The 10,998-nt window shown below is 30.1% G+C and overlaps 1 protein-coding gene across 1 annotated transcript; it reads right to left on the bottom strand.

Moving 5' to 3' along the window:
* Positions 1-5,388: 5,388 nt before the first annotated feature.
* Positions 5,389-7,080, bottom strand: LOC100793751 (dehydration-responsive element-binding protein 1F). Its single transcript, XM_003539131.3, has one exon. It carries the CDS (start codon positions 6,910-6,912, stop codon positions 6,202-6,204), a length of 711 nt encoding a protein of 236 aa, XP_003539179.1. The 5' UTR covers positions 6,913-7,080; the 3' UTR covers positions 5,389-6,201.
* Between the last annotated feature and the right edge of the window lie 3,918 nt (positions 7,081-10,998).

The following is a 10,998-nucleotide window of genomic DNA, read 5'->3' as shown; positions in this document are numbered from 1 at the left end:
GCCAATTTAAAAATGAAACAAAAACGTTAGGAAAATTGAAAAAAAATCTTTCCATTAATAGGTACTTGCCAATTAGTTTTTGCCAATCAATTTTAAATATTTTGTTGGAGTATGAAAATGGTCATGATCTTCAAATTAATGAGACTATTCCGTTAGGATATGAAGATAATGATAATATTATGTTACTTAGTGTAATATTTGGAGTAAAAATGATAGGTATAGTGTCTTCTTCAACCTTGTATGCATACAATACTGATTCATGAAAAACAATCAACATGCAATGACATAAACAAAAATGGAACCAAAACGAAAACAAAAGTCAAACGGAATATAAAGAAAACAAATAAAGAAAACAAACTTGTAGATAGAGAAACAAAGAAAAGAATCCTGTTTGAGATAAAAATCAGATAAAAATCGAAGGTTTTTGGAGTTAAAAATGGCAGCTTTAGTGTCTCCTTCCACCTTCTCTACATACAATAACGATTCATAAAAAACAATTAACATGCAGCGAGATAAACAAAAATGGAACTAAAACAAAAATAAGAGTAAAACGGAATATGAAGAGGAATGAAAACGAACAAAAATGAAAGTTGGAGAAACAAAGAAACAAAGAAAACATAATATGAAGGAAGATGAATGGAGAGGAACAAAAAAGGAAGATGGAGAAACAAAGAAAACGAACATGTAGACAGAGAAACAAAGGAGACAAACATTTTAACATAAAAATCAGATAAAAATGGAAGCTTTTTGGAGTAAAAAATGGCAGCTTCAGTGTCTTATTCCCCCTTCTCTGCATACAATAGCAATTCATTAAAAACAATGAACAGACAATGAGATAAACGAAAATGGAACCAAAACAAAAATAGAAATAAAACGGAATATGAAGAGGAATGGAGAGGAACGAAAATGGAAGATGGAAAGGATGTAAAAAATCAGCGACAACTCTTTGTAGCAAAAATGACAGCAGATAATTTAAAAAAAAAACAAAAAAGAATTAGAAGAGAAACAAAAAGAAATCAACAACAACTCTTGGAGCAAAAATGAGAGAAGATAATTTTTTGAAAAAAGGAAATTACGAAAAAAATGACACATTTGTTCTTCAACACAGAACCTGTACTCATGTAGAAAACAAAATAAAGGCAAAACACCCCCAAAAATTAAAGCCTTTGTGTTTACGAACCTGAACCCATGAAGTTTTTGAGATAAAAATCGTAACTTTAATGTGTTTTTCCACCTTCTCTACATACAACATGCCAAAAGAACACAAAAAAAATTTAAACTTTTGTATTGGGAGAAGTCAGAAAACAAAATAAAGGCAGAAGACCACAAAAAATTTAAGCTTTTGTGCCTACAAACCTGCATTTTAAAAAACCGAAAAAGAATTAGAAGAGAAACAAAAAGAAACCAACAACTCTTGTAGCAAAAATGAGAGAAGATAATTTTTTTGAAAAAAGGAAATTACGAAAAAAAATGACACATTTGTTCTTCAACATAGAACCTGTACTCATGTAGAAAATAAAATAAAGGCAGAACACCCCCAAAAATTAAAGCCTTTGTGTTTACGAACCTGAACCCATTAAGTTTTTGAGATAAAAATCGCAACTTTAATGTGTTTTTCCACCTTCTCTGCATACAACATGCCAAAAGAACACAAAAAAATTTAAACTTTTGTATTGGGAGAAGTCAGAAAACAAAATAAAGGCAGAACACCACAAAAAATTTAAGCTTTTGTGTCTACGAACCTGCATTTTAAAAAACGAAAAAGAATTAGAAGAGAAACAAAAAGAAATCAGCAACAACTCTTGTAGCGAAAATGACAGGAAATAATTTTCTTTTAAAAAAACGAAAAAGAACAGGAACCTCAAGTCCTATTGTTGCAGCCCTTGCATGGGCAAAGCGTCGTAACCTTCAACACCACCGTTAGCCTGTCCCAAAAATCAAACAAAAAAAAATCAGACCACAAAAAATTAGGCAAAAAAAGGAGAAAAAATAGATAAAAATGAAACTTTTATTCTTCAATACCTTTATTCTTTAGTAGCCTATCCCAACTCTTCCATGGGCAAAGCCTTGTAACCTTCAGCACCGTCGTTAGACTGTCCTAAAAATCAAAGCACAAAAAATTAGACAAAAAAGGGAAAAAAATAGAATATTGACGTGAAACAAAATATGGACGGACGCAAAAGAATAAAGGAGGAGAAACAAAAATAGGATGGATGCAAAAGAATAAAGGAGGAGAAACAAAAGCAGAGAAGAAAAAAAAGGAGAAGTTGAGGAAGAGAAAGAAGGGGAAACTGAATATTGATAGAGAAGAAAAGAGAAGAAGTTGAGGAAGAGAAACTGGGGGGAAGAGAATCTGGATGGACGCAACAGAAATGGAAGAGAGAGAAGAAAGTTCTGGAATTAAAGAGAATTAAATGGTGAGGTGAAATCCGGCAATTAGAAAGTGGCATGTGGCTTGTGGTTGTGGAAATAAAGAATTGCAACAGCTGACACAAAGAAGAGAGAAGGGGCCTTGTAAAACACAAACATTCACAAAAGGATAAAGTCTTCACATGGCAATGAGCAAAGAAGCATAAAAGAGGGTTTTTTATTGGACAGGTGGCAACACACGGACTGAAGAGCAAAGAAGCATAAAAGAGGGTTTATTATTGGACAGGTGGCAACACACAACAATGAGCAAAGAAGCATAAAAGAAGGTTTATAATTGGACAGGTATAAACATGACAGAGCTCTAGCAGTGGACAGATATCAACAGGACAGAGAAAAAAGTAGTTAGGGTCTTGTTTGTATAAATAGATAGACAAGTGAAATTCAAAGCCTCAAGAAAAATTTTAAATCTAAAATTTGCAAACAACGTCAAATCAATTAGAAAAACATATAAGTAATTGAAAACCTCCTTTGAATTATATTAAAGTTCAGACCACAAGTCAAGTTCATCAAAGTAGCTAGAACAATGTGAGAAGCATGCAAACTAGGGAGTGAAGAACAATTTTAAAACAGAGAAAGATTCAAAACAATAATTGGAAAACCTAAGTTTACATCGGAGAAAGATTCAAATGGCATTTAATTAAGTAGATGTACATTAATGGGTAACATGTACAGGCAAATACAGGTAATCCCTCATATTTACTTTACAAACGGGTAAAAATACCGTTATGATTAGTTCAGATATTTTTAATATTTAAAAATCAATGCAAATCAAACTATAAACACCCCTGTTACTGAATAATGATAATTTGATTTTTTTTTTCCATCCATCAACATCAGATTACAGTGGAAGGGAAAGGTATATATAGTTTGGATATTTGATACTGGGCGGAGACAAAACTGGGGTAGTTATAACGTTGAGAATTTAATAATTGAAAAGATTTTTCTTTTATATTCAGCCACAACGTCCTTCTATTACAATTGGCACACGAGATAAAATTATCTTATTACTTAAATATAATAAACTTTATATTTACTCATTTTATAATAACTATGAAATAAATAAGACTTGTATAAAATACTTTGATCACTAACGTGTATGGTAATTAACTATGGCATTCTCAAAAAAAATAAAAATTAACTATGGCAAAAATTTTGTAGCTAAATATTAATGTGCCGTTTTGCCATGTTTTTCTCGTGCGTGAGCAATATATATACATACAGAGTTACTGTCATCAAAAAGTACTTCTAATTTCTTAAGATATTTTTTAGTAACTGACAAGAGTTTTTCTTTCTTTTTTGTGCTTAGAAAGTTAGAACATGAAGCCTCATCAGACTGATTAAGCTCCAGCCAGTCATATCGTTGACATTGACCATGTCTAATAGAGAAGATGCCATTGCAAGGACTATAGAGTATGAACTATGAAAAGCAGAGTCAAAAGATTCTTTTGACTTAGTAGAATTGTAGATGGAAAAGTTTTGCTTTCCAATTTCCATAGTGGTAGTGAACTTGCAAATAGTTAGGAGTAATTATTAAAAGTATATGTTTGCTTCCGCCGGCCTATACTCAATAGGATGCTCGTTGATTGGAATTTGGAAGCACTAAATAGTACTAATTTTCATGCAATTTTGGTGATTCCACGTGGAAAGAGAAGAGTGACTCGCATTAAAAAAATGTTTTTTTTTCGATACTAAAAAAACACTTAGCTAATTACTTTTTAGTGGGTCCTAATTAATGTGTTTATAAGACTCCAGTTCAAGATCACACTTAATAAATCTCAACGCTTTCACTCACACACTAAGTATTTCATACATCACACGAGTTTATCAATGACATGAAATAATACAAGTTAATGACACATTTAAAATAAGGTTGATTTAATTAATGAATGTGGTTTTTAATTTTATTGATAAATAAAACTAATAAAAATATATGCATTTGGATTTTCATTTTTGAAAATATTAAAAATTATTTTAATTGATAGGAAATTATTTTATTCTTGTTTTGTTAATATCTTATTTTCTTTAGTATGTTAATGTAATCAATTTTTCTACGATGATGAATAATTATGATTGAACTTCGCAAAAACCTCTTTAAATTTTGTTTCTTTATAACTTTTAGTGCTATTAATTAACAACTACTCAAATGTAACTGAATAAGATAATTAAAATTTTAAACGTCTTACTATAAAAAAATAAAAAATAACTAAAAACATAAAATTAAAATCTTTTTAATTAATTAAAATCAACTTCTATATTTAAACTTGTTTTTATAATTTCTCTTATATAACTTTCGTATGTTAAGACTTAAAGATATATAACTTGATTTTAACTCAAGAAAAAAAATTGATTTATTTTCTTTTCTTTTTTATAAGTATTTATATATTATCAAAAAGTTTACCTAAACTGAACCATAAATTTTCAAAACTATCAATAATGTGGATAACCACATAAAAAAATACTAAAGAATTTTGTTTATATTAAATTTGTAATCCAGGTGAAATGATTAGATGCTTTAATTTCTCAGGATCCTCCCTTTGCAGCAATTCATATCATTGAAGAAACACTTTCGTCATCTTTTCTCCACCGGTACGTTCTTTGGTTGTGTCTACCGTAGCAATTTTCTTAAAATTTGTGGCATCAACATTCAACACATTGATGCAACAACCTCACAAACAATCTTTCTTCTTTGTCTCACTCGTCATGACTATAAATGCACTATATATATATATATATATATATATTCACTCGTCACAGTATTAAGCAAATCTTGAAAAGCAAACAGAACCTGCATCTAATTAAATGCACTATATTTTCAATTCTTGCCATCAAGAACATTGGTAAATTTACAGGAAAATTTCACTTTGAGCCAGTCAAGACCGTACACTGATATATCTTCTCGGCTTCAATCAAACTGCACTGGTTTTACATGTTCCCATATGAAACGAGTTCTAATAAATAATTTGCTGGCACACACAGATACCCTTGTTGCAAGTTCTTAAAAGAGAATAATACAGAATAACGACAAGAGAAAAAATATGCCAGAAAACCACTTATATTTTTTCTGTAATTAATACATACGTGTACACTTTGAATTGATCCTTTTATAGATTAGCTTATTATAGGTCACCCCATCAGCCAAACTAACAAGTTGTTATGGCAAAGTAACTAATTAACTACAAAATCTGAATTACACCACAACAATGCTCAAGTGCAATAACAATAAATAAAGTCGTTTTCTAGGATAACTACTACAGATTTATTGAGTGCATGTGGATTTAATTACAAGTACTGATCTCTTAGGAAAAGAAAGTAAAACTACTGGTAAATAGAAAATAAATTGGTATAAATTATACGGAGGAATAAGCTATATATGGAATTAATCAATGTTGATTTTTTCATATATTAATTTTACTCTTATTTTTTTCTTTTGTTTTCATTACCTTACTAGTACTACTCAGTCACATTTATAACCTTCTTGTTCTTTCTTCCCATTCCTCTCATGGTGCACATTCATACCCAGCCACCACGGGATATAGAAAAGTCTTTTTGATAAATTGGTAAAAAAGGTTGGGAGAAACTAGCTAGCTAGGCCTAGCAAAAGGGAATAGTTCTCACAATGTGACTAACAGAGATCTATTTGATTACTAATTGAGAGAGGTGATCACATTTTTTAGTGTTTAATTATGTTTCAAATAAGATTGTCTCGGAAGAAAATACCTATAAGGAAACGAGAAAAAAGAAAGTACATACGCAGTAATTATATGGGCAATATTAATTTGTCCACAGAGTAAGGTCTATTACACAACCAATATCGTCCCAATCCATTGCTCTCTTCATAGAAGGAGGGGTAATAAGCAAACCCTCTGCCATACTATCCAACAAACCTGGCATATTGTACACTGCCTCCTCATCAAAGAACATTGTTTCTGACTCATCGTCGTGCATGCCAATGTTCAAACAAGTGTCTTCAGCATTCCCATTTTCACCAAAATTAGAATTGTTATGAGAGGAAGAAAAGGCTGTGTTTGGTATGAAAGCTTCAATAGAAGCAGCTTTTGCTGCTTCTCTTATATCTACAGCAGAGTGTGACTTTGCAAGTGGAAGAAGCGAAACTGAATCGGGGAAATTGAACTTCGCTGAGGTGCCACTAAGTGCCAAGACAGCCACGTCATGTGCCCTAGCTGCCATTTCAGGAGTAGGGTATGTCCCTACCCAAACCCTTGATTTTTTTATTGGTTCCCTTATTTCACACACCCATTTGTTCCCGTTTCTTTGCCGTACACCCCTATACACTGGGTGGCGTGTCTCCCTAAACTTCTTTCTACCTGCTTTTCTCTTGTGAGATGGATTGGTATTAGTATTTGGTTGTGGATTTGGAGAATCACATAACAGATTAGGGTTTGGTGGTGTGCATGGTGAGACTGAAGAGGAGGATAGTGAAGTGGAATCAGCTGGAGATTCGTTGATGATCTCAAATTCCATAGTTTATAATAAGTAGTTATTTTGTATCTACGTACGAATTGTATAATTGTGTTTTCTGAGAGAGAGATCAAGCGGCCAAGTAGGTGTAGCTAAAGGTGGTTTCTACTTTCTATTTGCTAATTAAGAAAAGTGAGATAGATGATGGGAAAAAGGGGGGTTTGTGTGTGTAAAAAAGGAGATGATTTAAAATGTTTGGGGGTATTGTTGTTTGATTGATATATGTATGGTAAAAGCGACTTGAACAGGATATTAACACGGAGAAGGAACACGTTCGACACACGAACCTGATGTGAATTTCGGCCATGTGGCTTGAATTGGTTGGTTGGTTTGGTTGTGTTGAAGAAACACGTGGGGCATTAAGTGTAGTGATCGCAATTAATCCATTGTCCATGCGTAGGTTGTGGGGGAAAGAAAGATATATATGAGAAAAGACTAACACTTATTTATTCCTCACAAGTGATTTATTGAGATGTAACATTTGATCTAGTGATTAGTTAGGAAGAAGAGACTCAAGGTTTAAGGGTCAAGAAAGAAAAGAGAGAGATTATATGTTCCATTTTTTCTACAAATATTTTTAAATAAACTACAAGATAACATTTGTTTGATAAAAAAAATGTTACAAGTGATTCTTATAGTGAAAGAGAAAATAAGTGGATGAATATAATTATATATTCCTTAAATGTATTTCGTAAGTCCAATTAATCTCGATAATAGCTATAACATATGGACTAATTAATTTGATTGAAGAAACACATATTGGGTGACTTTAAGCATAATTTCTATCATCAAGGAATTAACATAATTTATTATTTTTAGCAGAAATACACGTATTCTCACGCCTGTGTGTTTACATCTTGTGTTATTATATTTTTTATGTATTAAATTTAATATATATTAATGTATATATGTAGTTATATATATAACATATGTTGAATCTAATTTTATATAATATGTATATGAAAAAAATAAACATTGATATATTGCATAAATTAATTTTATATAATACAAAATGCATTCGACAAATTAATTCTTAGGTATCTGCATTTTTATTGTGTTAAATTATTATTGTAATTGCTATATATGCGAGTGGTTGTACCATGTATTTTTAATAAAAATAAATTAAAATTAATATACATGCCATATTATAAAGTAAAATTTGTAATTTATCTTTAAAAAAATGTAATTTCTCTTACAAGGATGACATGTCAGATTATTTTTAATTTAAAAAATTAAAATTAATATACACGTCATATTATAAATTTAAAAAATATATAATTTCTGTTATAAGGATGACATGTCCCATTAAGAAATAGTATATAATCTAGATAGGTACAAAAGTTTAAAAATAAAAAAAAATAGCAAATAAAATTGAGAGTTTAATTAACTAATTGGTAGATTTTTAAATCCAAAAATGTTATTACTTAAACTGGGAGAGTATGTAATTAACAAAGGGCGGAATCAGACAAATAAAAATTGATGGAGATTAAAAGTAGTTGAAAAATTATTTTTTCCTTAAAAAAAGAAAAAAAGTATATATAATTAAGAATTCGAGTTGGGATGACCTGAATTCTTTACTTTGTTTTAAAAAATTACAATGTAAATTTGAGTCCCCTCAATTCGAATTTATATTATGAATAACTGTGTTTGTGTTAATAACAAGTAACATAGGTATGTTTACGAATATATTTGTTATTTCTTGTATGTCTGTGTGAAAAAATCTTGAAAGCATGCATTTTCTTTAATTTTAAAACGTCAAACTACTAAATATGTTTTTGAGTTTATATATTTCTTACTATTTCACTACTTTCCTGACTTTTTTATTTGTCAATTTTTTGAAGAAGCTGGAAAAATGAACTTACTTGTGACTTGAGATAAGAGAAAAAAACATAGATCAAATTCAACCACAAAGGAAAAGTTTAAAAAAAGAAAGAAAAAAAGAGGGACAGAAGTTTGAAGAAGTGAGATAAGTTCCATGTCATAGTGTCATTTCACACCAAAATAAATAGTGTCATTTCACACCAAAATAAATTAAATTACAATAAGTCAATAATCTAAATTCTATCACAATCCACTTAAGCATCACCTCCACTTGAAGAGAAATTTGAATTGTGATTAGATGAGGGGTTATTTTACTTGGTATGTTATTTGAAATAGAATCTATAAATATAAAATAATTGGAGATAATAAATGGTCAAAACCACCACCTCCAAATAACTTCACCCTTGTCACTTGTGTCTTCATTGGACATCAATCCCATAGATGATGTTGATCCTGAAAAACTTCCATTGTTGACTAGCTATGACTAATAAATTACATTAAAAAATGGGATTCGATTTCACACGTACAATCAAAAATAAAGAAATAAAAAAGTCCACCATAATCTCACCACGATTTTGGCTCCTTCCTCTCTGTCAAATCTCACCTTGCAGGGTCTAGTCAACAGAATATGTGACAAAAGAATACATTTAATTTAATTTAAGAGACTTGGTGATTACTTTTAAAAATATGGATTGTTACTCAAATTCAAGGATAAGGAAGATCTAGAGATAAATGTGTAACAAACTAACACCTGGTTAAATCAGAAGAAGAAAAAATGATTCTCCATCTAAACAAAATCTTAAAAATTCAAAGGTTAAAATTTGGGAAAATAAAACATGAAAAAAATAGAGGGGATAGAGATGAAGCAAGTGGTTGGTGTAGAAATAAAAGAAAAAAGATATACATTAATATGGAAGATTTCATCTCAATTATAAATGAACCGAAAGAAGATAGTATAAATTAAAGAGAAGTATTCAGTAACAAAAAGAACATGAAGAAGAATAAAAATTTAAGAAAATAAAAGAAAAATTAACCTTATAATTTCGAGCAGCTTCTCAAAATTGTAATTGACTCAAAATACAAAAGATAGATGTTTTGTCGTTCATGCAGGGAAGGAAGGTATGTTTACGATGGTTACGACGTACTACAACGTGTTCAGAAGTGTTAAAAAATGCAAAAAAACTACAATATCATGGTTTTTTTCCTGTAAATACATCTTCTTTCTTCTGCTTTTTTTTCAATTTACATTACTTTACAGTTTAATTCTCAATTTACACTACTTAGTATTTTCTTTTTTTCTTTTTGTTTTTTTAATTTAAAATATTATAAAATATAAATATTATATTATATAATTTTTTTAATTGGTTTTAAAATTACTTATTTATTAAATTAAATTTTATAATTTTATTTTTTAATTTTTTTTAAAGAAAATGATATTATTAAATATAATTATTTTTGTTTTATTATTTAATTTACTTAACATATTTTTTAGGTGAATATTTTTATTTAAAATCTGAATTTTTTAATATAATTATATTACTAAATATAATTAGTTTGTTTATGTCATTAAATTTAATTAAAAATGAGAAGACTTTTTGTTTAACAATTTATTTATAGAAGAACATTATATTACATTATCAATAAAATACTTAAATAATTACATTTGACTAAGGAAAAACTTAAGATGGAGATATGTTAGGACAATTATTTTTGTTATGACCATGTTGCCGCCAAATTTCACATTTTTTTATACTTTTCCGTTCATTTTCTTTTTCGTCCATCTTAGTAGGAATGCGAATTGAAACAAGACAACCCTTTGCAATCCTCTTTGCCCTTGCATCAGGATTCAACCTATGAAACACGGACACTCCAGCCCCTTGTCGTGTCCGGTGTCCGACACGCGTTCGTGTCAGTGTCCGACACCGACACAACACTCGCACTACATTCTATATTTTGGACATTATAGGTGTCTACGTGTTCGTGTCCATGTCGTGTCCGGTGTCCATGTCGGTGTCGGTGCTTCATAGGACTCAACTGATCTCGTTCATATTCTTGTCACATTGATTCGGGACATGAGGGTTATGGTGAAGATGGTTGTGGTTGAGGAATAAGGTCAGTAACAACATAGAATTCTGTAGAATTCAATTGTGGATTCTGAAGAATTATTTCCATTGCACCTTTGAGATCGTCATTGTCTTGTAATTGTGCTGAAATATATGAAATGAAATAGGGACACAAAATAACAATTGAGCAACTTTTTTAGTTGCT

The sequence above is a fragment of the Glycine max genome, chromosome 11 (genome assembly GCF_000004515.6).
Source record: "Glycine max cultivar Williams 82 chromosome 11, Glycine_max_v4.0, whole genome shotgun sequence".
NCBI lineage: Eukaryota > Viridiplantae > Streptophyta > Magnoliopsida > Fabales > Fabaceae > Glycine > Glycine max.
Note: the sequence above shows the minus strand (reverse complement) of the source record. Positions and strands in the feature narration are given on the sequence as shown.